Consider the following 23405-nt stretch of genomic DNA (forward strand, 5'->3'; position numbering starts at 1 on the left):
CAGGCAAGCTGGAGCCTATCCCAGCTGACTACGGGCGAAAGGCGGGGTACACCCTGGACAAGTCGCCAGGTCATCACAGGGCTGACACATAGACACAGACAACCATTCACACTCACATTCACACCTACGGTCAATTTAGAGTCACCAGTTAACCTAACCTGCATGTCTTTGGACTGTGGGGGAAACCGGAGCACCCAGAGGAAACCCACGCGGACACGGGGAGAACATGCAAACTCCGCACAGAAAGGCCCTCGCCGGCCACAGGGCTCGAACCCGGACCTTCTTGCTGTGAGGCAACAGTGCTAACCACTACACCACTGTGCCGCCAGGGTCCTTTTTTATTTATATAAATATAAGAAAGTCAATGAAGGGTGATGTGACCAGGACAGATTTTTTTCCACATGTATAAAATAAGGAAAAGTAGCAAAAATAAGAAGATTTGTATGCGGATGGTGGAGTGAATATACAATTTGATACTGTATGTGCGTAAAAAGCGCAGCAAGTGTGAGTGTGCCATGGAACAATATCCATCATCTCTGTCTTTCACTGTACCATAAATAATGAGATTATTAGCTACCCAGTTTTTCCTGGAAGGCAATGTGTTACATCTTAATTTTTTTTCAGGTACAAGAAAGATGATAGAACTCCTAAATTTGATTATTTATGTGCTGACATCAAAATCCAAACAATTTAGATAAAATAGCACAAATATAGTTCCACATTTTCTCTCTAAATATCCTCAAATAAAAAGCTAATTTATCTGATTTTGTTTCTGATCTTGTTTTGGGTTATGAGCATTTATTTTACCTACACACTCTGTTGTGTTTTAGTAGCTCAGTCATAAATCATCTCTCACTCTCGCCTTTCTTAGACCCCATGCACGGCCCTCGGCGGTTGGAGGTGGTGGATATCAAATCCAGGCAGATCACTGTACGCTGGGAGCCGTTCGGCTACAATGTGACCCGATGCCACACCTACAACCTGACAGTGGAGTACCGCTACAAAGTGAATGGCAAGGAGGATACACGAGAGGAAGTGTGCTACGAGTTGCAGAGCCCGACCCCCCAGCACACCATCCGCAACCTGTCGCCCTACACCAATGTCAGTGTCAAGCTGGTGCTGCGAAACCGAGAGGGTGAAAAGGAAAGTCAGGAGCTGGACGTTCTCACAGATGAGGATGGTGAGGAGTTAATTTTTTTTTTTTACATTTGATTATGAAATGTTCATGTTAGTTTGTGATTATCTCTTTGAAATACTGTATTAGTGGCACTGGTACTTTATTTAGCTTCCTTTAACCAAACCAAGTTGAAGAGTTTGGATTAAATTTTTAAAAGATGAATAGTATCTGCTTGAGGTAATGTATTTTATATTGATTGAACTTTAGCCACTGAAGGGTTTCAAAGGGTATCGGCTTTCTATCTAATTCATGGCTGGAAATTGAGTATTTTGAATGTATGAATAGCACCAATTAGGATGGCAGCTCCCTGTTGAGCATCTTAGCTATTCAGAGAGAACAAATTAATTTTTCCTTTGATTACGAAAAGGAAAAATTCTGCTTCTTCAGGTTTTTTTTTAAATTTCTGTTGTATTTGTCTGTTCTGATCCATCCTTGACCTGAGTGGTAGTTTGTTTTTGCCATGTTGTATATGGTGTGCAAGCAAGACACTTTCCTTTGGTTTATTTTAGCCCATTATGAAACTGCCTTTGGGAAGAAATAGTCTGATAAAATGGAGAGTCTGGAACAAGACAACAAGGTTATCTGAAGGTCAGAGGAAATATGTAGTGAAGGTTCTTTGGAGTGAGAGCTAAAAGAATTTTGACAGTTTGAATATTCAATTTGACCATGACTCATGCACTTATATGGAATATTGTGATCACACCGAAAATGTAAAAGGCTTATTAAAAGTGTGAAGTTGTGCATCATATGGGTGTATGAGAGTATTTAAAGTTGAGGATAGAAGTTTACATACACTCATCACGGACAGGAATGTCGTGGCAATATTAGTCTTTCGATGATTTCTTTGAACTGTTCTTTTTCCGGGGCAGAATGATTGTACAACATGCATCTTTAATAATACTAAAAAGAACAATAATTTGGTGCACACATTTTCATTTAGGGCGGCACGGTGGTGTAGTGGTTAGTGCTGTCACCTCACAGCAAGAAGGTCCGGGTTTGAGCCCCGTGGCCGACGAGGGCCTTTCTGTGCGGAGTTTGCATGTTTTCTGCGTGGGTTTCCTCCGGGTGCTCCGGTTTCCCCCACAGTCCAAAGACATGCAGGTCAGGTTAAAGGGGAAGAAAGGGCAATATATACAGTTGCTGATGTGACAAAGTAACGTATTCTTAAGTATTCTATCAAATTTATGTACTAGAAAACAACGAAATATCTTGGTAATTGTAAATATAATAGTTGGTACGCTAAACCGCACAAGAGTCGCCATTTTTAAAAGACCGTGACGTCAGCCCTACCCACTGCACTAGGAGAGAAGCGTGTAATTATGGCGTCGGGCGCATCAACTGAAAGCGACAGCTCTGTCGAATCGTACGAAGAGATCCCGCAAGACACACTGCAAGCAGGCTATGGCTTAGAAGGGTACCAGTTTGAACCTAGGAGAGGTACTCTCGACTCCGGTGATGACGAAAGAAGAGAAGAAAGCTCGAACTCGCTTGGTATTTTTCAGCGGAAACGAGTGAAAAGACACTTCTGGAGGATCATTATGCTTTCCATCGGTCCTGTTATTACACCCGAAAGCAATACACTGTGGCATTGTGTAGCCGATCACTTACAATTCATCCTACTTTCCGATTCACACTTGCTATTCCCAACCTCAATGAGCCAACACAACTGGGCACATACATACGTCATGAGTGTTACGCAGACAAAATGAACATGCATTCTGATTGGATAAAATTAATATCATGGCAGGCTGTTCAAACTGCGGAAATAGTTTGCTCGAGCTACTTTCAAAACACTATAACTTTCCAACCTTAGAACAAAAAACTTTTGTAAGTTTTGAATAAGGTTCGTCAATGTGTGTTTTATTGTTATATTTACTCTATATATTGCCCTTTCTTCCCCTTTAACTGGCGACTCTAAATTGACCATGAGTGTGAATGGTTGTCTAAGTGTCAGCCCTGTGATGACCTGGCGACTTGTCCAGGGTGTACCCTGCCTTTCGCCCGTAGTCAGCTGGGATAGGCTCCAGCTTGCCTGCGACCCTGTAGAACAGGATAAAGCAGCTACAGATGATGAGATGAGACATTTTCATTTATTTTGGGTTTTCTGAAATCACCACAGGGTCAGAAGTATACCTAGAGAGTCAAAAATATACATATACTGACTTGGATTATGAATTCAGTTGTGCTGAAAGTTCCAAAATGTCTTTTAACTGGCCAAGGCCAGGCCTCTTAACTTTCTGTTAGTGATCATGATTGATCACAGCTGGTAACTTCTCTGTGCCCTTCTAAAAAAGGGTTTGTACACATTGCATTGACCAACACACAGTACCGTGGGAAAGAGAAATGTTTGGCCACAATGACCAAAAGTATGTTTGGAGGAGTATAAGAGGTAAGGCATTCAACCCCAAGAACATTGTATGGCGGTGGTGATGACATCATGTTCTGGGATGGAATAATGAAGAAGTAGGATTACCTCACAATTCTTCAGCATAACCTCAAACCATCAGCAAGATGGTTGAATTCTGGACACAATTAGGTGTTCCAGCAGGGCACCACAATCCAAACAATTAGGTGTTCCAGCAGGGCACCACACTCCAAACCTCTATCAAAGCTGGTTGTGGAATGGGTAAAGCAGGCTAACAATCAAGATTTTGGAATAGCTTGACCTCAACACTACCAGATATGTGTGGACTGTGCTTAAAAGCCGGGTCCATGCCAGGAAACCAACAAATTTAATTCTGTCAAGACGAGTGGTCAAATATCCAACCAGAATTCTGCCAGAAGCTTGTTGATGGTTTGAAAAAAAAAAAAAAGGGTCTGGTTACGGTGAAACATTTAACCAAATATTAGGTGTGCTGTATGTATAATTTTGACCCAATGTTGATTTCAGAAAACCCAAAACAAATTAAAATTTGTGCACTGAAATCTTGGGGGGATGTCCAGTGTCCAGATACCCCAATATGAATTAGTAGGCACTTTCAGAACTACTTTTTTTTCTGTTTGCACCATCAATAGGAATGCTGAAGTGATGCAAGTTTAAATTACTAGTTTATTGTTTCCATATGAATGTGTGTCTTATCTACCAATGTTCTTGTTTTGCTGTGAAAACAGCAAACTAGCAACATTAAGATTTAAACTTGTGTTTTAATCCTAATTTTAATTCCATATGTCGCGTTTCAGTTGCATGTTTCTATAGAAACGGATCTTTCCACCATGCCATAAGTGGCCAGGAAGTACTACATGTTGACAGTAAATTCTTTAATTTACGTTATAATGATCAAATTCATGGTGGAAAATAATTAGTTATTGCTTAAAATGCTTAGGTTTACTGAACATGTCCTGTGGCTTATTATTTTTAGGCTAAGGGTTTTCTTATGTGATAGCTAAAAACACGGACAAGAACATTTAGTTTCATTAAGATTTTTATATTTCACACAGACGCATCAAAATCACGTTGTAGTTCCTCAGTCGCATGTAGGTTTAATGAAAGCCAGACTTGACTGTCAGGCCATTTGTCTTTTTTATTTTTTATTTTTGAATGCTAACATTAAGAGCTGCTGGCTAACATTTTACATGGATTTTGAAACTGCCGGTTGCCACCGCATCATAATGTAGCCTGCACTGTCTTATGTGTTCGACCCATCATCTGGACCAATCATCATGCACTTATCTCACTCATGGTTCCTCTTGTGCTGGGAGAGTACCTACCCTGAAGTAGGAGCTAAAAAGTCTCTCAAAATGTCATTCTAAGAACTACAGTGGTGCTTGAAAGTTTGTGAACCCTTTAGAATTTTCTATATTTCTGCATAAATATGACCTAAAACATCATCAGATTTTCACACAAGTCCTAAAAGTAGATAAAGAGAACCCAGTTAAACAAATGAGATGAAAATATTATACTTGGTCATTTATTTATTGAGGAAAATGATCCAATATTACATATCTGTGAGTGGCAAAAGTATGTGAACCTCTAGGATTAGCAGTTAATTTGAAGGTGAAATTAGAGTCAGGTGTTTTCAATCAATGGGATGACAATCAGGTGTGAGTGGGCACCCTGTTTTATTTAAAGAACAGGGATCTATCAAAGTCTGATCTTCACAACACATGTTTGTGGAAGTGTATCATGGCACGGACAAAGGAGATTTCTGAGGACCTCAGAAAAAGCGTTGTTGATGCTCATCAGGCTGGAAAAGGTTACAAAACCATCTCTAAAGAGTTTGGACTCCACCAATCCACAGTCAGACAGATTGTGTACAAATGGAGGAAATTCAAGACCATTGTTACCCTCCCCAGGAGTGGTCGACCAACAAAGATCACTCCAAGAGCAAGGCGTGTAATAGTCGGCAAGGTCACAAAGGACCCCAGGGTAACTTCTAAGCAACTGAAGGCCTCTCTCACATTGGCTAATGTTAATGTTCATGAGTCCACCATCAGGAGAACACTGAACAACAATGGTGTGCATGGCAGGGTTGCAAGGAGAAAGCCACTGCTCTCCAAAAAGAACATTGCTGCTCATCTGCAGATTGCTAAAGATCACGTGGACAAGCCAGAAGGCTTTTGGAAAAATGTTTTGTGGATGGATGAGACCAAAATAAAACTTTTTGGTTTAAATGAGAAGCGTCATGTTTGGAGAAAGGAAAACACTGCATTCCAGCATAAGAACCTTATCCCATCTGTGAAACATGGTGGTGGTAGTATTATGGTTTGGGCCTGTTTTGCTGCATCTGAGCCAGGACAGCTTGCCATCATTGATGGAACAATGAATTCTGAATTATACCAGCGAATTCTAAAGGAAAATGTCAGGTCATCTGTCCATGAACTGAATCTCAAGAGAAGGTGGGTCATGCAGCAAGACAACAACCCTAAGCACACAAGTTGTTCTACCAAAGAATGGTTAAAGAAGAATAAAGTTAATGTTTTGGAATGGCCGAGTCAAAGTCCTGACCTTAATCCAATGGGAATGTTGTGGAAGGACCTGAAGCGAGCAGTTCATGTGAGGAAACCCACCAACATCCCAGAGTTGAAGCTGTTCTGTATGGAGGAACGGGCTAAAATTCCTCCAAGCCGGTGTGCAGGACTGATCAACAGTTACCGCAAACGTTTAGTTGCAGTTATTGCTGCACAAGGGGGTCACACCAGATACTGAAAGCAAAGGTTCACATACTTTTGCCACTCACAGATATGTAATATTGGATCATTTTCCTCAATAAATAAATGACCAAGTATAATATTTTTGTCTCATTTGTTTAACTGGCTTCTCTTTATCTACTTTTAGGACTTGTGTGAAAATCTGATGATGTTTTAGGTCAATTTTATGCAGAAATATAGAAAATTCTAAAGGGTTCACAAACTTTCAAGCACCACTGTACGACTGTTCTCAGTTCCTGCGGTGCAGACACACAAAAAAGGGGCAACTTCCTCTAACAGTTGTAAAAACTCTGAACAAGTTCCTTCATTCTGAAAGCGTCTCATATGACCAATCGAATACCTCATTTAAGTCTTTATTTCTTTGCATTTCAGTACCAGGTGCCGTGCCCCTTGAGTCCATTCAGGGAAGTACATATGAAGAGAAGATCGCCCTCAAATGGCGAGAGCCCATCCAGACATATGGAATCATTAAGCAGTATGAAGTAAGTCTTCCTCAGCTCAAACCACTTCCCACGAAACATTCATCTTCAGCCTGCCATGCTGCCTTCAGCACTTCTATCCTTCATTTACTCCAGGCTCTTAATTGACTGATAAATCTAACCTAATAACCATAAGCCTTCAATGCTCAGGAGCTTGTTAACACAATCTATTACCAGCTGAAGCTCTGTGATAGGGCTAATCCAACCACAAAACTGCCAGTGTGTAGAGTGATATCATCTCCATAAACTACACAGTGTCACATTCACTCTCTGTCCCTTTTTAAAGCCTTCCTAACAACCACGCTTGTAATGTACCCTGACTATCTACCTTTGGCTTGACTACTGTCTGACTCAGAGAAATGTCGCTTAGAGTCAGAGCAGTATATCTCAGGGAACGGGGTGAAACGAAAGTTTATGGGAAAGAAACTTCTAGCATGCAGCACATTGAACATAGTTTACTATTCCAGTGAAAGCATGTAGAGATGGTGTATTCTTGCCGCCTGCAAGCTCTGGGAGGTTTTTAGTGTTTCGTTCCAATAAAAACAAAAGCAAAGAGTGCAGAGTGCATACCTGAGGACTACAGTTGCACATGACATCCTGCAGCAGAATATGGGTAAATACTGGGCAAGGTAAAACACGTTTCATTTCCTACTCAAAATAAGCATCATAAACGGGCACTTAGATGGTACGTTGCACACACATTCCACACTGGATACTCTTTAAAGTACAGTTTCCTCATTGTAAAAGTTTGCCTTTCAGATTTTTTAAAGTGTAGACTTTTTTTTTTGTCACGTTCAGCTTTATGTGCATCTGAGGACCATATGATTTGATGCACTCTTTGGAACGCCACACAATGCAGTTTTCAAACGAGCCATTGTAGCAGTACTTCATTTGTGAAAATTCACCCAATTAAGCTGTCACGTTCACATTATGAAATTACATTCTGTCATGTCTCTTGCCTGTTAGACCGTGTCATGAGCACAATCCGCTCCAGTTTTAAAGGAAAAGGGATAAATCAAGGCTTTCTGCCTCATTAATGTCTGATAGATTTCTCGCCTAACTATATTTCACATATTTTTTTGTTTGATCATATAAAAAGATTTTTGACCCAAGAACCATTTTGTTGTTTTTAAAGGTGTATTCAGACCAGGGTAGTTCGATAGTTCACTTGTTTTGGTCCGAACCAAATGTTTTTTTTTTATTTTTTCATTTTGGTGCGGTTCGCTTTCACACTACATTTTAGTAAGCGGACCAAAATCTGTCAACAAAGCCACGCGCCCTGAGGTCGTTCAGCTATTGGTCAGAGACGACACGCGCACAAAGCATTAAGTTCAAAAGTAGTCATGGAGGCTTTCCGTGCTGTTATTCTTTTTAACGTCATCAAAGCTATATGTTTTTTCCAGTTTTTACTGTTTTCACAATTGTGCAATTACTATGCTGCTGTACAAGTAATTTATCAACGATGACGACAAAGGGCAAGGCGGCTACGGAGGATAGCGCTGATGAGCGCACATCATGTTGTGACAGTTCTGGCTCTTCACGCAATAGATGAATTTCTTTTTTGCGTCGCTAGTACCGCCACTTTTTGAAAGAATGTCCCTGATTTTAATGTAGGTCTGACGGAGTTTCTTCACTTTTAGCCGACATTGTTCTGGGGAGCGCGTGAACCCCTTCTCCTTCATTTTCTCACTGAATACAGCAAACACGTCGGCATTTTTGTGTGTTCTCTCCAAAAGCTCAGATATGTGGACATCTGCCCATATATCCACAAGGGTACGCATTTCTTCCTCGGCCCACGTTTGCCCCCTACTCATTTTTTGTACTCTGTAGTCTAGCCTACCACTGGCCTGAATGACTGAACGACTGTTGTAAGGTTCCCTTGACAACCGAAACAGTGTTTGCACTTTGCGGTGGAGTGTCAAGACTCTGTTTCCCATAATGCTCGGCAAACGACGGAAGCTCCCGAGGTACAAAAAAACAAAACTGTCGGATTAGGTCCGGTCTGCTTTCACACCTCCAAAAGATCCGCACCAGGGTTCCTTTGGTCCAGACCGAGTCCGACCTTGCAGCTCGGTCTAAGTCCGCTTGTTTGGTCCGGACCAGAGTTCGGTGGTTTGTATTCAGACCAACCCAAAAGGTCCGGACCAAGGGAAATTTGGTTCGTTTGGTCGTTTGGTCCGGACCAAACAACGTAGGTGTGAATACGCCATAAGTTTCAGGAGTTGAACAACTTAAGAGATGATTGTGCTACGATTAGCTTCGCTACAATATTTATATTGTTTTTTCATATTTCATATGGATATGTAGTTTGGTATCTATTCCAGGATCTTTGTGCCATTGTAACTAAAAAGTGAAAAAATCCTGCCAGAATCAGAAACAGCATATCTCACAGGGAAGCTACAAATACACTAGTAACAATGAAGAAACGTAAACGAAACATGGCCTTTAAAAAGGAGTGGTTTGTATAACTGTTGAATTTGAGCAAGTGGTCATTTAATATACTGATTTGCTCATATTAATTAATATAACAGTGAAGTACAAAACTAACACACATGCTAAAAGACAGAAAAATATCCTTATTACTTCAAGCTAACTTTGAAGAATAGATATTTCATGTCGTTTTCTTTTACTTATCCAGGAACAGCGCTAAACTCCTCTTCGTTGCCTTTTAAAATGAGTCCAGGTCACTTTCATTGATGATGTAAGCCGAATGCAGTAATTTTTCTTTAATCACAGGTATAGAGGCTTTGCACCATCACGTGACCCCTATAGAGGATGTGCAGTCACGTGACCCGCACGTGTGTACTCCGCCCACTCCGGCATATTGGACGGCATCAGGATAGTTTACCTTGCGCGAGCGTAATGGATCCAGGGAGTAATCCCCAAGAAAATTCGGAAAATACCCCATCTACATCACGCGATTACTTGTCTAAGTTTGTTCAGCATCTTGAAGGTGACGTGAGGCAGCGTTACGTGGAAAAGTGTTCCAGGTTGGGGATTGCAGATCCGTACAACTTGCCGCAATCCTTGTTCAGAGAAATTCGGAGTTGCGGTGCCGGCGATTTGCCCGATCTGGCCTACCACGACATTTACAATTTTCTTGTTAATCGTGAATCGTGTTACACTGGCAAAGCCCTCAAAGCTTACAAGAGCCTGGAAGCTTATAAATATTTTGTTGCGGGACGGGTATCCCAACTATACCTCTGGAAGGTTCCGAAGAAGAATGTCTACTTGATAACCTCACGGGTAAGTGGCATTAAGACGTTTATCATAAAGAGACTATGCAGGACGTTTTATCGTAAGAATGTTCGAAATTTAAACTCAGTTCCAGATAATGACAGGGTTGTAAATATGTATGTTTTTGTCTGAAAAACAGTAAATCTGCGCAGCTTCCGCGAAAACGTGGGCAGTTTTCTTCTCATACTTCCTATTTTTCATGGACAGTAAGGCATTTGCTTATTTAATAATTTTAATACAGAATTTACTCTGATGAAATTATTCAGACACTCCAACGCCCCCTTAAAGAAAAAAATCGGATCTGCGCGTTTCAGCTGTGAAACGGCATCCGCCGTTTGCATCCCTCTTTAAACTCATAGGTTAACCGACTTTAACCGGCTAATGAGGCTCGGTGGTCGGTCAAGATTTTTTTTAGTTTTCGCCATCCCTACTATGGATTGGCCTTTCAAAGACATATATGAGCCAAAAAGATAAAACATTGTCATAGACTAGGCCAGGGTAGTAGGGCTAGGCATAGCCATTTTAAACGTTAGAGACTGTCTAGTTTCTAAGTATGCAGTTATCATTCAGTCCGAAAATCAACTTAACAGCTGTACTAGGAGTATTGAATTAGAAGATTACACCAAATGCTGAACAAGATATAACCATTCTCGAAAGATCTACTCCCACACACTTGATAATTAGAACGAGTTCGTCTAACTTCTATGCGCGGCCTTGCCGTCCAAAATGGCGGATAACGAATATCACGTGACCTCGTGACGTCACGTGCACGCTCTCTATAGCAACGGTAACCACGCCGCCATGACAGGAGGCACGCTTGTAGTGCTGCATTCAGACAAATTAGTTGTTATTGATCGGTATGGGAAGGTTTTGCTGTGTTTTTGGATGTGCAAATCATTTTGAATGAAACAAAGACATCAGATTTTTTAATTTACCAAAAGTAATTCATCATCAGAGGGCGGCACAGTGGTGTAGTGGTTAGCACTGTCACCTCACAGCAAGAAGGTCCTGGGTTCGATCCCAGCAGCCGGCGAGGGCCTTTCTGTGTGGAGTTTGCATGTTCTCCCCGTGTCCGCATGGGTTTCCTCCGGGTGCTCCGGTTTCCCCCACAGTCCAAAGACATGCAGGTTAGGCAAATTTGTGGCTCTAAATTGACCGTAGGTGTGAATGGTTGTTTGTGTCTATGTGTCGGCCCTGCGATGACCTGGCGACTTGTCCAGGGTGTACCCCGCCTCTAGCCCATAGTCAGCTGGTATAGGCTCCAGCTTGCCTGCGACCCTGTAGGACAGGATAAGTGGCTACAGATGATGGATGGATGGATGAATTCATCATCAGGGGGAAAAAACTAGACAGATTTCAAAACGTAGAAGGCTTCCTGAGTCTCCCATAGAAGGGAACTGAGTCCTGACGAATGTTTGCGAGCCATTTTTTCCCTTATACATTTCGAAATCTCTCTAGTTTTTCCCCTGATGATGAATTACTTTTGGTAGATTAGAAAACGATTTGCACATCCAAAAACGCAGTAAAACCTTCCCAGACCGATCAATAACAACTAACTTGTCTGAATGAAGCGCTACAAGCATACCTCCTGTCATGGCAGCGCAGTTACCATTGCTATGGAGGTCACAGGACGGTGCAAAGCCTCTATATCCTTAAAGAATCTAAATCTTATAATCTGACACAGAGAGCACATTATTGCATTGTCTGTTATGGAATCTAGCCAAAATTTTATTGAGACCATTTCTTATAGTGTGACTGCTATATTCGCACAGTCACAAACCGGCTTTAGTAGAAACATAACAGTTCTCTCTTGTGGTTTGATGCTATAATGTGTGTAGAGAAAGGCTTCTGAGGTGAGCCTAGCCATCTGTATTGAAGTCAGTAGCACTCTAGGGGTTTGGGAACTGATACACTTTCTAATGGAGAAGCTCCTTTAATAGAAAGTTTTCAATGATTCTTTGTTGTAACACACTCAGAATAGCAGCATGTGTTTTACTGAATTTCCACAGACTCATCTCTCTTTGCCAAAGCATAATTCAAATGCCTTCCATACAAATCATGCCGAAGTTTATGAAACCCTTATTTGGACAAGTGCGCTTTTTTATCACCGCACCAGTCCCCATTCATCTCAGAGTTCCGACACATCTACACCAAAAAGGCTTTTTTTTTTTTTGACTATGAATGGCTGCTTGAAAGCCTCCAGATGCACAACTGCACTGGAGTGTAATGGAAGGAGGCCGACTGGCATTTCACACCTGACAGCTCCTATCTGTGCTGCCCCATAACCCCCTTTGTGCTCTTTAATTGGAATCAGAGTGAAACCATGATGGAGAGGTCACCCATCTGCATGAGGGATGATTTATTCAAATGTAGCTTTTAACCACATTGATAAAAATACATTGAGGAGGCTGTAACTCCTCATGACCTCTCTCTCTCTCTCTCTCTCTCTCTCTCTCTCTCGCTTCTATTCTCTTAAAGAATAAAGAGAAGAGTACAATATAGACTGAAGAACAATAATGCTTCCAATGACCTTGAAAGCATTATTATTATTATTATTATTATTATGAATACTAGTTTGTCCCCTGGGTTTTTTCATGGCCTTAGACTTTTCATGCTTTGGTCTTTCAGGTTGTTTGATGTGTTTAATTATAATTACGCAGGACTAGCTACATTTTCTCATCTCATCTCATCTCATCTCATCTCATCTCATCTCATTATCTCTAGCCGCTTTATCCTTCTACAGGGTCGCATGCAAGCTGGAGCCTATCCCAGCTGACTACGGGTGAAAGGCGGGGTACACCCTGGACAAGTCACCAGGTCATCACAGGGCTGACACATAGACACAGACAACCATTCACACTCACATTCACACCTACGGTCAATTTAGAGTCACCAGTTAACCTAACCTGCATGTCTTTGGACTGTGGGGGAAACCGGAGTACCCGGAGGAAACCCACGCGGACACGGGGAGAACATGCAAACTCCACACAGAAAGGCCCTCGCCGGCCACGGGGCTCGAACCCGGACCTTCTTGCTGTGAGGCGACAGCGCTAACCACTACACCACCGTGCCGCCCAGCTACATTTTCTGTTGTCAGAAATTATTCTATTAACAGTAAGCATCAATTATAAACAAGATTATGTGTGTATAGTGTATATATTCAACATTATTATACATACAGGACACTTTATTGATGGAATAAAAACGTGTTCTATTCCCTTCTAGCGAGTTTCATTCATTTGGTTTGATAAGAAAGAAAGAACAACTTTATTCATCACACACTTGTGAAATTCCTCTCTGCATTTAACCCATCTGAAGCAGTAAGCACACACATACCCAGAGCAGTGGGCAGCCATGCTAACAGCGCCCAGGGAGCAGTTGGGAGTTAGGTGCTTCTCTCAAGGGCACCTCAGCCCAAGGCCGTCCCATACTAACCTAACCGCATGTCTTTGGACTGTGGGGGAAACCGGAGCACCCGGAGGAAACCCACGCAGACACGGGGAGAACATGCAAACTCCGCACAGAAAGGCCCTCGCCGGCCGCTGGGTTCGAACACAGAATCTTCTTGCTATGAAGCGACCATGCTAACCACTACACCACTGTGCCACCCAGAGCATGCAATATTGTTAGCATATCGCTTACCCTACGTGCATTACATCACTCTATCCAATGGAGAATGAGCGTTGAATATGGTTTACGATATTGCATGGTTGTCAAGACAACATGACGTCACACATTGGAGTTGTAAAACTTTTGCGCTAGTGCTAGCAAACCTGTGGCAATTTGTGAACAAACATGGCCGCCAGGTTTGCTTTGGTTAATATGGAAGATTGAGAGAATTTTGAAAGAGAAAGACACATTGAACACCCGAAAGGAATAATAATAATAATAATAATAATATTGGCTGGCTTTTTTTCATGGTGTAGCAGGTATATTCCATTCAGCTAGCGTGATATTGAACTCATCTTCAACTCCTTCAATATCATGCTAGCTGAATGGAATATATCTGATGTACCACTCGACGTCAGCCAATATTATTTAATTATAACATAGTAGACTGTAAGTATGGAAAATACTTGTATTTTAGATAGGCCGGTGGATGTCCACTATTTTCTTATATTGGATTGCTTTTAATGTACAGTAGTTCCAGTCGCTGATCGAAATCAATGCTTCTGATACTATCATGTAATGATAGCAATGTTTTTATATAATGATTGTTAGGCAAGTTATCCAAATTCTTTTGCCACTAAACAAAATATGTTAATTAACAAATCATTATACTTACACAAAGAGGATGATGTCTAGGCTATAGTGCATGGGGACGTTTTAATCGAAAGCAACAAGAACAGAGGGCGATAACACCAACTGTGACATAACCATATATATAATATGGACATGAGTGTTTTACTGGGAAATATGCCACTCGTAGTTTTCATACGAGCTATAACCAAAACCGTGACATAAATCTCTATATGACACTCGTGAGGAAATTGATGAATTGCTTTGATAAATTTGTGTAATTTTTGTTTGCGAATGTGTCTATGTAATAAAAAGAAAATCACACATTGGCTTGGAGATATGAAGTTTATCTTCTCGTGTTGAAAAACCGGCATTTTTCATACAAAATACATCGCGGATCTGAGCGACGTATTTAAATAATATTGGCTAATGTTGAGTGGGGCGGCACGGTGGTGTAGTGGTTAGCGCTGTCGCCTCACAGCATGAAGGTCCGGGTTCGAGCCCCGTGGCCGACGAGGGCCTTTCTGTGCGGAGTTTGCATGTTCTCCCCGTGTCCGTGTGGGTTTCCTCCGGGTGCTCCGGTTTCCCCCACAGTCCAAAGACATGCAGGTTAGGTTAACTGGTGACTCTAAATTGACCATAGGTGTGAATGTGAGTGTGAATGGTTGTCTGTGTCTATGTGTCAGCCCTGTGATGACCTGGCGACTTGTCCAGGGTGTACCCCGCCTTTCACCCTTAGTCAGCTGGGATAGGCTCCAGCTTGCCTGCGACCCTGTAGAACAGGATAAAGCGGCTACAGATAATGAGAAGATGAGATGAGATGTTGAGTGGTATATCAGATATGTTCCATTCAGCTAGCGTGATACTGAATGAGTCGAAGGCAATAAAATAAAGACAATATTTAAAAGAGAAGTGATGCTTCCAAGGGGTTCTATGGAAGTTATTGAGTTGCAGCACAGTCTACATGTATATAGCCTAATAGTCAGACGTATATGGTCATTTGATCAAGCACAACATGCATAGCCAACAAGTCCTCTAACTAGCAGATAGATTAAAACAAACACATTAAAATGAGGTTTATATTGTATGCATGGAGTTTTGTCTGAGAATCATGCATACAGTGGGGCAAAAAAGTATTTAGTCAGTCACCAATTGTGCAAGTTCTCCCACTTAAAAAGATGAGAGAGGCCTGTAATTTTCATCATAGGTACACTTCAACTATGAGAGACAGAATGGGGGGAAGAATCCATGAGATCACGTTGTAGGATTTTTAATGAATTAATTGGTAAATTCCTCGGTAAAATAAGTATTTGGTCACCTACAAACTAGCAAGATTTCTGGCTCTCACAGACCTGTAACTTCTTTAAGAGGCTCCTCTGTCCTCCACTCGTTACCTGTATTAATGGCACCTGTTTGAACTCGTTATCAGTATAAAAGACACCTGTCCACAACCTCAAACAGTCACACTCCAAACTCCACTATGGCCAAGACCAAAGAGCTGTCAAAGCACACCAGAAACAAAATTGTAGACCTGCACCAGGCTGGGAAGACTGAATCTGCAATAGGTAAGCAGCTTGGTGTGAAGAAATCAACTGTGGGAGCAATTATTAGAAAATGGAAGACATACAAGACCACTGATAATCTCCCTCAATCTGGGGCTCCATGCAAGATCTCACCCCGTGGGGTCAAAATGATCACAAGAACAGTGAGCAAAAATCCCAGAACCACATGGGGGGACCTAGTGAATGACCTGCAGAGAGCTGGGACCAAAGTAACAAAGGCTACCATCAGTAACACACTACGCCGCCAGGGACTCAAATCCTGCAGTGCCAGACGTGTCCCCCTGCTTAAGCCAGTACATGTCCAGGCCCGTCTGAAGTTTGCTAGAGAACATTTGGATGATCCAGAAGAGGACTGGGAGAATGTCATATGGTCAGATGAAACCAAAATAGAACTTTTTGGTAAAAACTCAACTTGTCGTGTTTGGAGGAGAAAGAATGCTGAGTTGCATCCAGAGAACACCATACCTACTGTGAAGCATGGGGGTGGAAACATCATGCTTTGGGGCTGTTTTTCTGCAAAGGGACCAGGACGACTGATCCGTGTAAAGGAAAGAATGAATGGGGCCATGTATCATGAGATTTTGAGTGAAAACCTCCTTCCATCAGCAAGGGCATTGAAGATGAAACGTGGCTGGTTCTTTCAGCATGACAATGATCCCAAACACACTGCCCGGGCAACGAAGGAGTGGCTTCGTAAGAAGCATTTCAAGGTCCTGGAGTGGCCTAGTCAGTCTCCAGATCTCAACCCCATAGAAAATCTTTGAAGGGAGTTGAAAGTCCGTGTTGCCCAGCGACAGCCCCAAAACATCACTGCTCTAGAGGAGATCTGCATGGAGGAATGGGCCAAAATACCAGCAACAGTGTGTGAAAACCTTGTGAAGACTTACAGAAAACGTTTGACCTCTGTCATTGCCAACAAAGGGTATATAACAAAGTATTGAGATGAACTTTTGTTATTGACCAAATACTTATTTTCCACCATAATTTGCAAATAAATTCTTTAAAAATCAGACAATGTGATTTTCTGGATTTTTTTTCTCATTTTGTCTCTCATAGTTGGAGTGTACCTATGATGAAAATTACAGGCCTCTCTCATCTTTTTAAGTGGGAGAACGTGCACAATTTGTGACTGACTAAATACTTTTTTGCCCCACTGTACATCATGAAGACATTCCCATCTACCGTATGATTTATACAGTGATCGCTTATCCCGTGTAAAACAATCATAATTAAGACAGACATCTTCAGGTAGCATGACCTATCCAGAAATCTTATCCTGTTCAAATAGTACTGGTAGCTTTTGGTATCATGGTAACTTTTTTTTTTTTTGGGGGGGGGGGGGGTAGCTTTGGCAGGAGTTATGTTTTACATAACAACTATGCGATGTCCTCAATAAAGAGAAGTACTGTATATTACTATAAAACCATGAGATGTTACAGTATACTGTGAGTCATTAAATCAGGTGTTAGATAGCATACCAGCATTCTTTTTTAATCATACATCATTTTTGTAAGGAGTTAAGCATTTAAGATTTATGGCTGTTACGTTTGATAATATTTATGAAACCCTCACTAACTCTGTCTGTCTGTCTGTCTGTCTCTCTCTCTCTCTCTCTCTCACAGATATTCTACAAGGCCGTGAGCTCCTTTGACCCAGAGTTCAACCTGGCCAATCAGAGTGGGAAGGTGTTAAAGCCCAGTAATGAAACATCTCACGTGTTTACGGGGCTGTACCCAGGCTCCACCTACTCGTTTACCATCAGAGCCAGCACTGTCAAAGGCTACGGTTCACCGGCCTTGACTCAGTTTACCACCAAGATCTCATGTAAGCTTATTTCTTAAGGTTATAACTGATGGCTCGCCAGAGAGTATATGATGTGTGTGTGCGTGTGTATGATGTGAATGAGAGCACTTTGTTTTCATGCTGTTCACTGTCTGTGAGTGTATGTTTATTTGCATGCTCTTTCTGACAGCTCCACACATGCCTGGCTATGATCAGGAAACACCTCTCAACCAGACAGACAGCACTGTAACAGTCCTGCTGAAGCCTGCACAAAGCCGAGGAGCACCAGTCAGGTAGGTCAACTTTCTAAACACATTGACACACATAACACGCATTAGCTTCTACACACAGACACTCCGGTTTAATATTCTCTGTATGCCAACACAAGTGCTATGCCTGGTTTTGTCAAATGGATATCTACAGAGTAACTTCACATCAACACACATGTTATCACAAGTCATCTTGACAGTCTTGATAGGGTTCATTGGAATTTTTTAAAACCCATTTTACTCATAGTTTGGTCATCTCTCAATTCCTAGCTACTACAGTGTCTTGCAAAAGTATTCATCCCCCTTGAGGTTTGTCCTGTTTTGTCGCATTACAAGCTGGAATTAAAATGGATTTTTGGGGGGTTAGCACCATTTGATTTACACAGCATGCCTACCACTAAAGGTGAAAATAGTTGTTTTATTGTGACACAAACACTAATTAAGATGAAAAAAAAAAAAAACAAATCTGGAGTGTGCATAGGTATTCACCCCCCAGAGTCAATGCTTTATAGAGCCACTTTTTGCTGCAATCAGTTACAGCTGCAAGTCTCTTGAGACATGTCTGTATTAGCTTCGCACATCTAGCCACTGGGATTTTTGCCCATTCCTCAAGACAAAACTGCTCCAACTCCTTCAAGTTAGATGGGTTGCATTGGTGTACAGCAATCTTCAAGTTATCCCACAGATTCTTAATCGGATTGAGGTCTGGGCTTTGACAAGGCCATTCCAAGACATTTAAATGTTTCCCTTTAAACCACTCCAGTGTAGCTTTAGCAGTATGTTTAGGTTCATTGTCCTGCTGGAACGTGAACCTTTGTCCCAGTCACAAACCTCTGGCTGACTCAAATAGGTTTTCCTCCAGAATTGCCCTGTATTTAGTGCCATCCATCTTTCCTTCGGTCCTGACCAGCTTTCCTGTCCCTGCAGATGAAAAATATCCCCACAGTGTGATGCTGCCACCACCATGTTTCACCACAGGAATGGTGTTCTCAGGGTGTTGGGTTTGCGCCACACATGGCGTTTCCCATGATGGCCATAAAGATCAATTTTAGTCTCATTTGACCAGAGAATCTTCTTCCATGTGTTTGGGGAGTCTGCCACATGCTGTTGGGCAAACTCCAAATGTGTTTTCTTAAGCAATTACTTTTTTCTGGCCACTCTTCCATAAAGCCCCAATCTGTGGAGTGTATGGCTTAAAGTGGTCCCATGGACAGATACTCCCATCTCCATGGTGGATCTTTGCAGCTCCTTCAGTGTTCTCTTTGGTGTCTTTGTTGCATCTCTGATTAATGCCCTCCTTGCCCGATCTGTGAGTTTTGGTGGGCGGCCTTCTCTTGTCAGGTTTGTAGTGGTGCCATATTCTTTCCATTTTGCTATAATGGATTTAATAGTGCTCCCTGGTTATATTCAAAGTTTAGGATATTTTTTAATCACCTAACCCTGATCCATACTTCTTCACAACTTTGTCTCTGACCTGTTTGGATGCTCCTTGGTTTTCATGTTGCTTGCTTTGTAGTGTTGCAGAGTCAGGGTCCTTCCAGAACAGGTTGATTTATACAGACATCATGTGACAGATCGTGTGACACTTTGATTGCACACAGGTGGATCTTAATCAAATAATTATGTGACTTATGAAGTGAATTGGTTGGACCAGCTCTTATTTTGGGGTTTCATACGAAAGGGGGAGAATACCAATGCACACTCCAGATTTCTGTTTTTTTCATCTTAATTATTGTTTGTGTCACAATAAAACAAACAATTTTTCACCTTTAAAGTTGTAGGCATGTTGTGTAAATCAAATGGTGCTAACCCTCCAAAGATCCATTTTAATTCCAGCTTGTAATGCAACAAAACAGGACAGACACAAAGGGGTATGAATACTTTTGCAAGACACTGTAGCGCTCTCCCTTATCACATGGCAACTACCAACCTAGGAGTCTGAAGGATAACATATGCTTCCTCTGAGACACATGAAGCCAGCCGCTGTATCTTTTCACAGCACAGTTGAACACCCTCTGAGGAAAGTACTAACTACCCTCTACCATATACAACTACAACCCCGATTCCAAAAAAGTTGGGACAAAGTACAAATTGTAAATAAAAACAGAATGCAATGATGTGGAAGTTTCAAAATTCCATATTTTATTCAGAATAGAACATAGATGACATATCAAATGTTTAAACTGAGAAAATGTATCATTTAAAGAGAAAAATTAGGTGATTTTAAATTTCATGACAACAACACATCTCAAAAAAGTTGGGACAAGGCCATGTTTACCACTGTGAGACATCCCCTTTTCTCTTTACAACAGTCTGTAAACGTCTGGGGACTGAGGAGACAAGTTGCTCAAGTTTAGGGATAGGAATGTTAACCCATTCTTGTCTAATGTAGGATTCTATTTGCTCAACTGTCTTAGGTCTTTTTTGTCGTATCTTCCGTTTTATGATGCGCCAAATGTTTTCTATGGGTGAAAGATCTGGACTGCAGGCTGGCCAGTTCAGTACCTGGACCCTTCTTCTATGCAGCCATGATGCTGTAATTGATGCAGTATGTGGTTTGGCATCGTCATGTTGGAAAATGCAAGGTCTTCCCTGAAAGAGACGTCGTCTGGATGGGAGCATATGTTGCTCTAGAACCTGGATATACCTTTCAGCATTGATGGTGTCTTTCCAGATGTGTAAGCTGCCCATGCCACTCGCACTAATGCAACCCCATACCATCAGAGATGCAGGCTTCTGAACTGAGCACTGATAACAACTTGGGTCGTCCTTCTCCTCTTTAGTCCGAATGACATGGCGTCCCTGATTTCCATAAAGAACTTCAAATTTTGATTAATCTGACCACAGAACAGTTTTCCACTTTGCCACAGTCCATTTTAAATGAGCCTTGGCCCAGAGAAGACGTCTGCGCTTCTGGATCATGTTTAGATATGGCTTCTTCTTTGAACTATAGAGTTTTAGCTGGCAACGGCGGATGGCACGGTGAATTGTGTTCACAGATAATGTTCTCTGGAAATATTCCTGAGCCCATTTCGTGATTTCCAATACAGAAGCATGCCTGTATGTGATGCAGTGCCGTCTAAGGGCCCGAAGATCACGGGCACCCAGTACGGTTTTCCGGCCTTGACCCTTACGCACAGAGATTCTTCCAGATTCTCTGAATCTTTTGATGATGATATGCACTGTAGATGATGATATGTTCAAACTCTTTGCAATTTTACACTGTCGAACTCCTTTCTGATATTGCTCCACTATTTGTCGGCGCAGAATTAGGGGGATTGGTGATCCTCTTCCCATCTTTACTTCTGAGAGCCGCTGCCACTTCAAGATGCCCAGTCACTTTTTATACCCAGTCATGTTAATGACCTATTGCCAATTGACCTAATGAGTTGCAGTTTGGTCCTCCAGCTGTTCCTTTTTTGTACCTTTAACTTTTCCAGCCTCTTATTGCCCCTGTCCCAACTTTTTTGAGATGTGTTGCTGTCATGAAATTTCAAATGAGCCAATATTTGGCATAAAATTTCAAAATGTCTCACTTTCAACATTTGATATGTTGTCTGTTCTACTGTGAATACAATATCAGTTTTTGAAATTTGTAAATTATTGCATTCCGTTTTTATTTACAATTTGTACTTTGTCCCAACTTTTTTGGAATCGGGGTTGTACATGAACATCACCAATTAGCTAGTGTCCCTCCAACCTAGAAAGAATGGCCTTTTTACACTCTTGGATTTCCAGCAACCAATAACTGTAGTATCAATGAGATTCAGACTAATGATGGGAATGATAGGATGAACACTTTTCTGTCAAGCCACTCGGAGCCCCATTGGAAAGTGTCATACACACCCACAATACCAAATGTAGTGTGTGTCCTCCCAAGGTCATCAAATCCAAACATTACCACTTCTTTTACTCAAAATCTTTTAATACAGGGTAGTTAGATTCTAATTTCTAGCCGTATTCCCACTCAGAATCCTTCAACGATAAGTCATAGATATATTTTTTTGGATGTTAACACTTTCCTGACTGTTTTCACTTTGATTGTAAGTTTTTCCAATTTCCTAGTGCTTAACAGGGTAGTTCTTTGGTAAATGGGGTAACTTTTTCGTTACGGTACTCAAGATAATGGTATTAAATAAAATTTTTCACACTATATGAGGAATCTTTTGACCATAAAAAAAGTATAAAAAAATTGGCTATGTTTAACTCTGAACGCAAAATATTTTATGAGGAAAGAAAAGTCAGTAACGGAATTACGTCAGAAAAAACGGAACTTTCATTTCTTAAAGCTAGACGGCCTTTCGATTTCATAAAATCGGTGAAATTTAGTTCCATCTGAAATTTGGTAATTGTAATATATGCTTATTTCTGTAATATCTCACAAAATATCAGGTCATTCTGTGGCTGGAAAGTTATTTAATTTGAGGGGCTTCCCGAGCAAATAATGTGCATGAAATCACTCTCTTCACTCAGTCAAGCAGACAGGAAATCCATGTGTGCATGCACAGGTTTACCTTTGACCGTGCACTGACAGTTACACAATTTTGTCACTAAACGAACAGCTGATCACACCGAGGTGCTTGCTGACCGCCAATATTTATTAGTTTGGTCCTGCATTTCCTTTCCTTCGCGACATAACATCTTTTCTTCTCACTTTCCGTTACTGTAGTCGGTCTTTCACATTTCATTCTCACACTCACGTCCTCCATTTTTCTCTCCTGTTTCAAATTTGTATCCCACAATGCCTTGTGTGAACGGGGAAAGCCCACCACATGATGCATGACGTAGTATCTTGAATTGGGTCATGGTGAAGCAAGAAAAAAATAGCAGAGAATTTAGGGCCATGTGGCCCTAAATGCATTAATTGTTCTGTTAGAAAAAAAAACACTAATAAAATTGGAAGTCTGTGATTCGAATTCAGTAGCTTTCGGTCCACTAAACAAAAATAATTGGGTGTCAGGGAAAATTCTTTTTATGACCTACACTTGAAAAATCTGAAAGGCAGTCTCGCTTTAAAATTCAAACCAAGATTTCTCAAGCGATATTGCTATAATTGGGGTGATGATTTGTAAATACGTTTTTCAGTACATTTTGCCTTGGATTCCATACTTTAGCAATATCACTGAGGTGACAAGTTAAGGCAGTCTTAATAATTTCATAATTTTAGTCTCTCTGCTGAAAAATTGCCCAGCAGTTCTCTAAATATGTGCATGTGCTGTGTTTGTGTCAAAGTAGTCTATATCTGCTTTCAGTTTACTGTTTTGGTTGTACATGAATCTGTATGACGCTCAAATTCCAGACTCCTGAGCATGAACTGTGCGCCGAGCTACTCTCAGTCACCATGCTACCAGTCAGCTGTGACTCATAAGGACTTCATTTAACTATAACCATGCCACAAACACTCATACATTGCGAAGTCTTGCCATTGTTTGTCCCTGTGCATGACTGATCTGTGAATTTTGATGAGCTTCCATTTTTGACCTCTGCTGCATAATACTTCTTCGATCATTTT

At 41.4% G+C, this 23405-nt stretch overlaps 1 protein-coding gene across 10 annotated transcripts in view; it reads left to right on the forward strand.

The window, feature by feature from the left end:
• Positions 1 to 23405, forward strand: part of LOC132887067 (receptor-type tyrosine-protein phosphatase mu-like) — a 521363-nt gene that overhangs the window by 349703 nt on the left and 148255 nt on the right. For all 10 annotated transcript variants that reach the window (XM_060922408.1, XM_060922409.1, XM_060922413.1 and 7 more), the window contains exons 8-11: positions 872 to 1180; positions 6698 to 6807; positions 17465 to 17666; positions 17815 to 17917. In XM_060922408.1, the coding sequence (XP_060778391.1) occupies positions 872 to 1180; positions 6698 to 6807; positions 17465 to 17666; positions 17815 to 17917 (724 nt within the window). The remainder of the gene's footprint in view (positions 1 to 871; positions 1181 to 6697; positions 6808 to 17464; positions 17667 to 17814; positions 17918 to 23405) is intronic.

This window comes from Neoarius graeffei, chromosome 5, assembly GCF_027579695.1.
Source record: "Neoarius graeffei isolate fNeoGra1 chromosome 5, fNeoGra1.pri, whole genome shotgun sequence".
NCBI classification, from domain to species: Eukaryota; Metazoa; Chordata; class Actinopteri; order Siluriformes; family Ariidae; genus Neoarius; species Neoarius graeffei.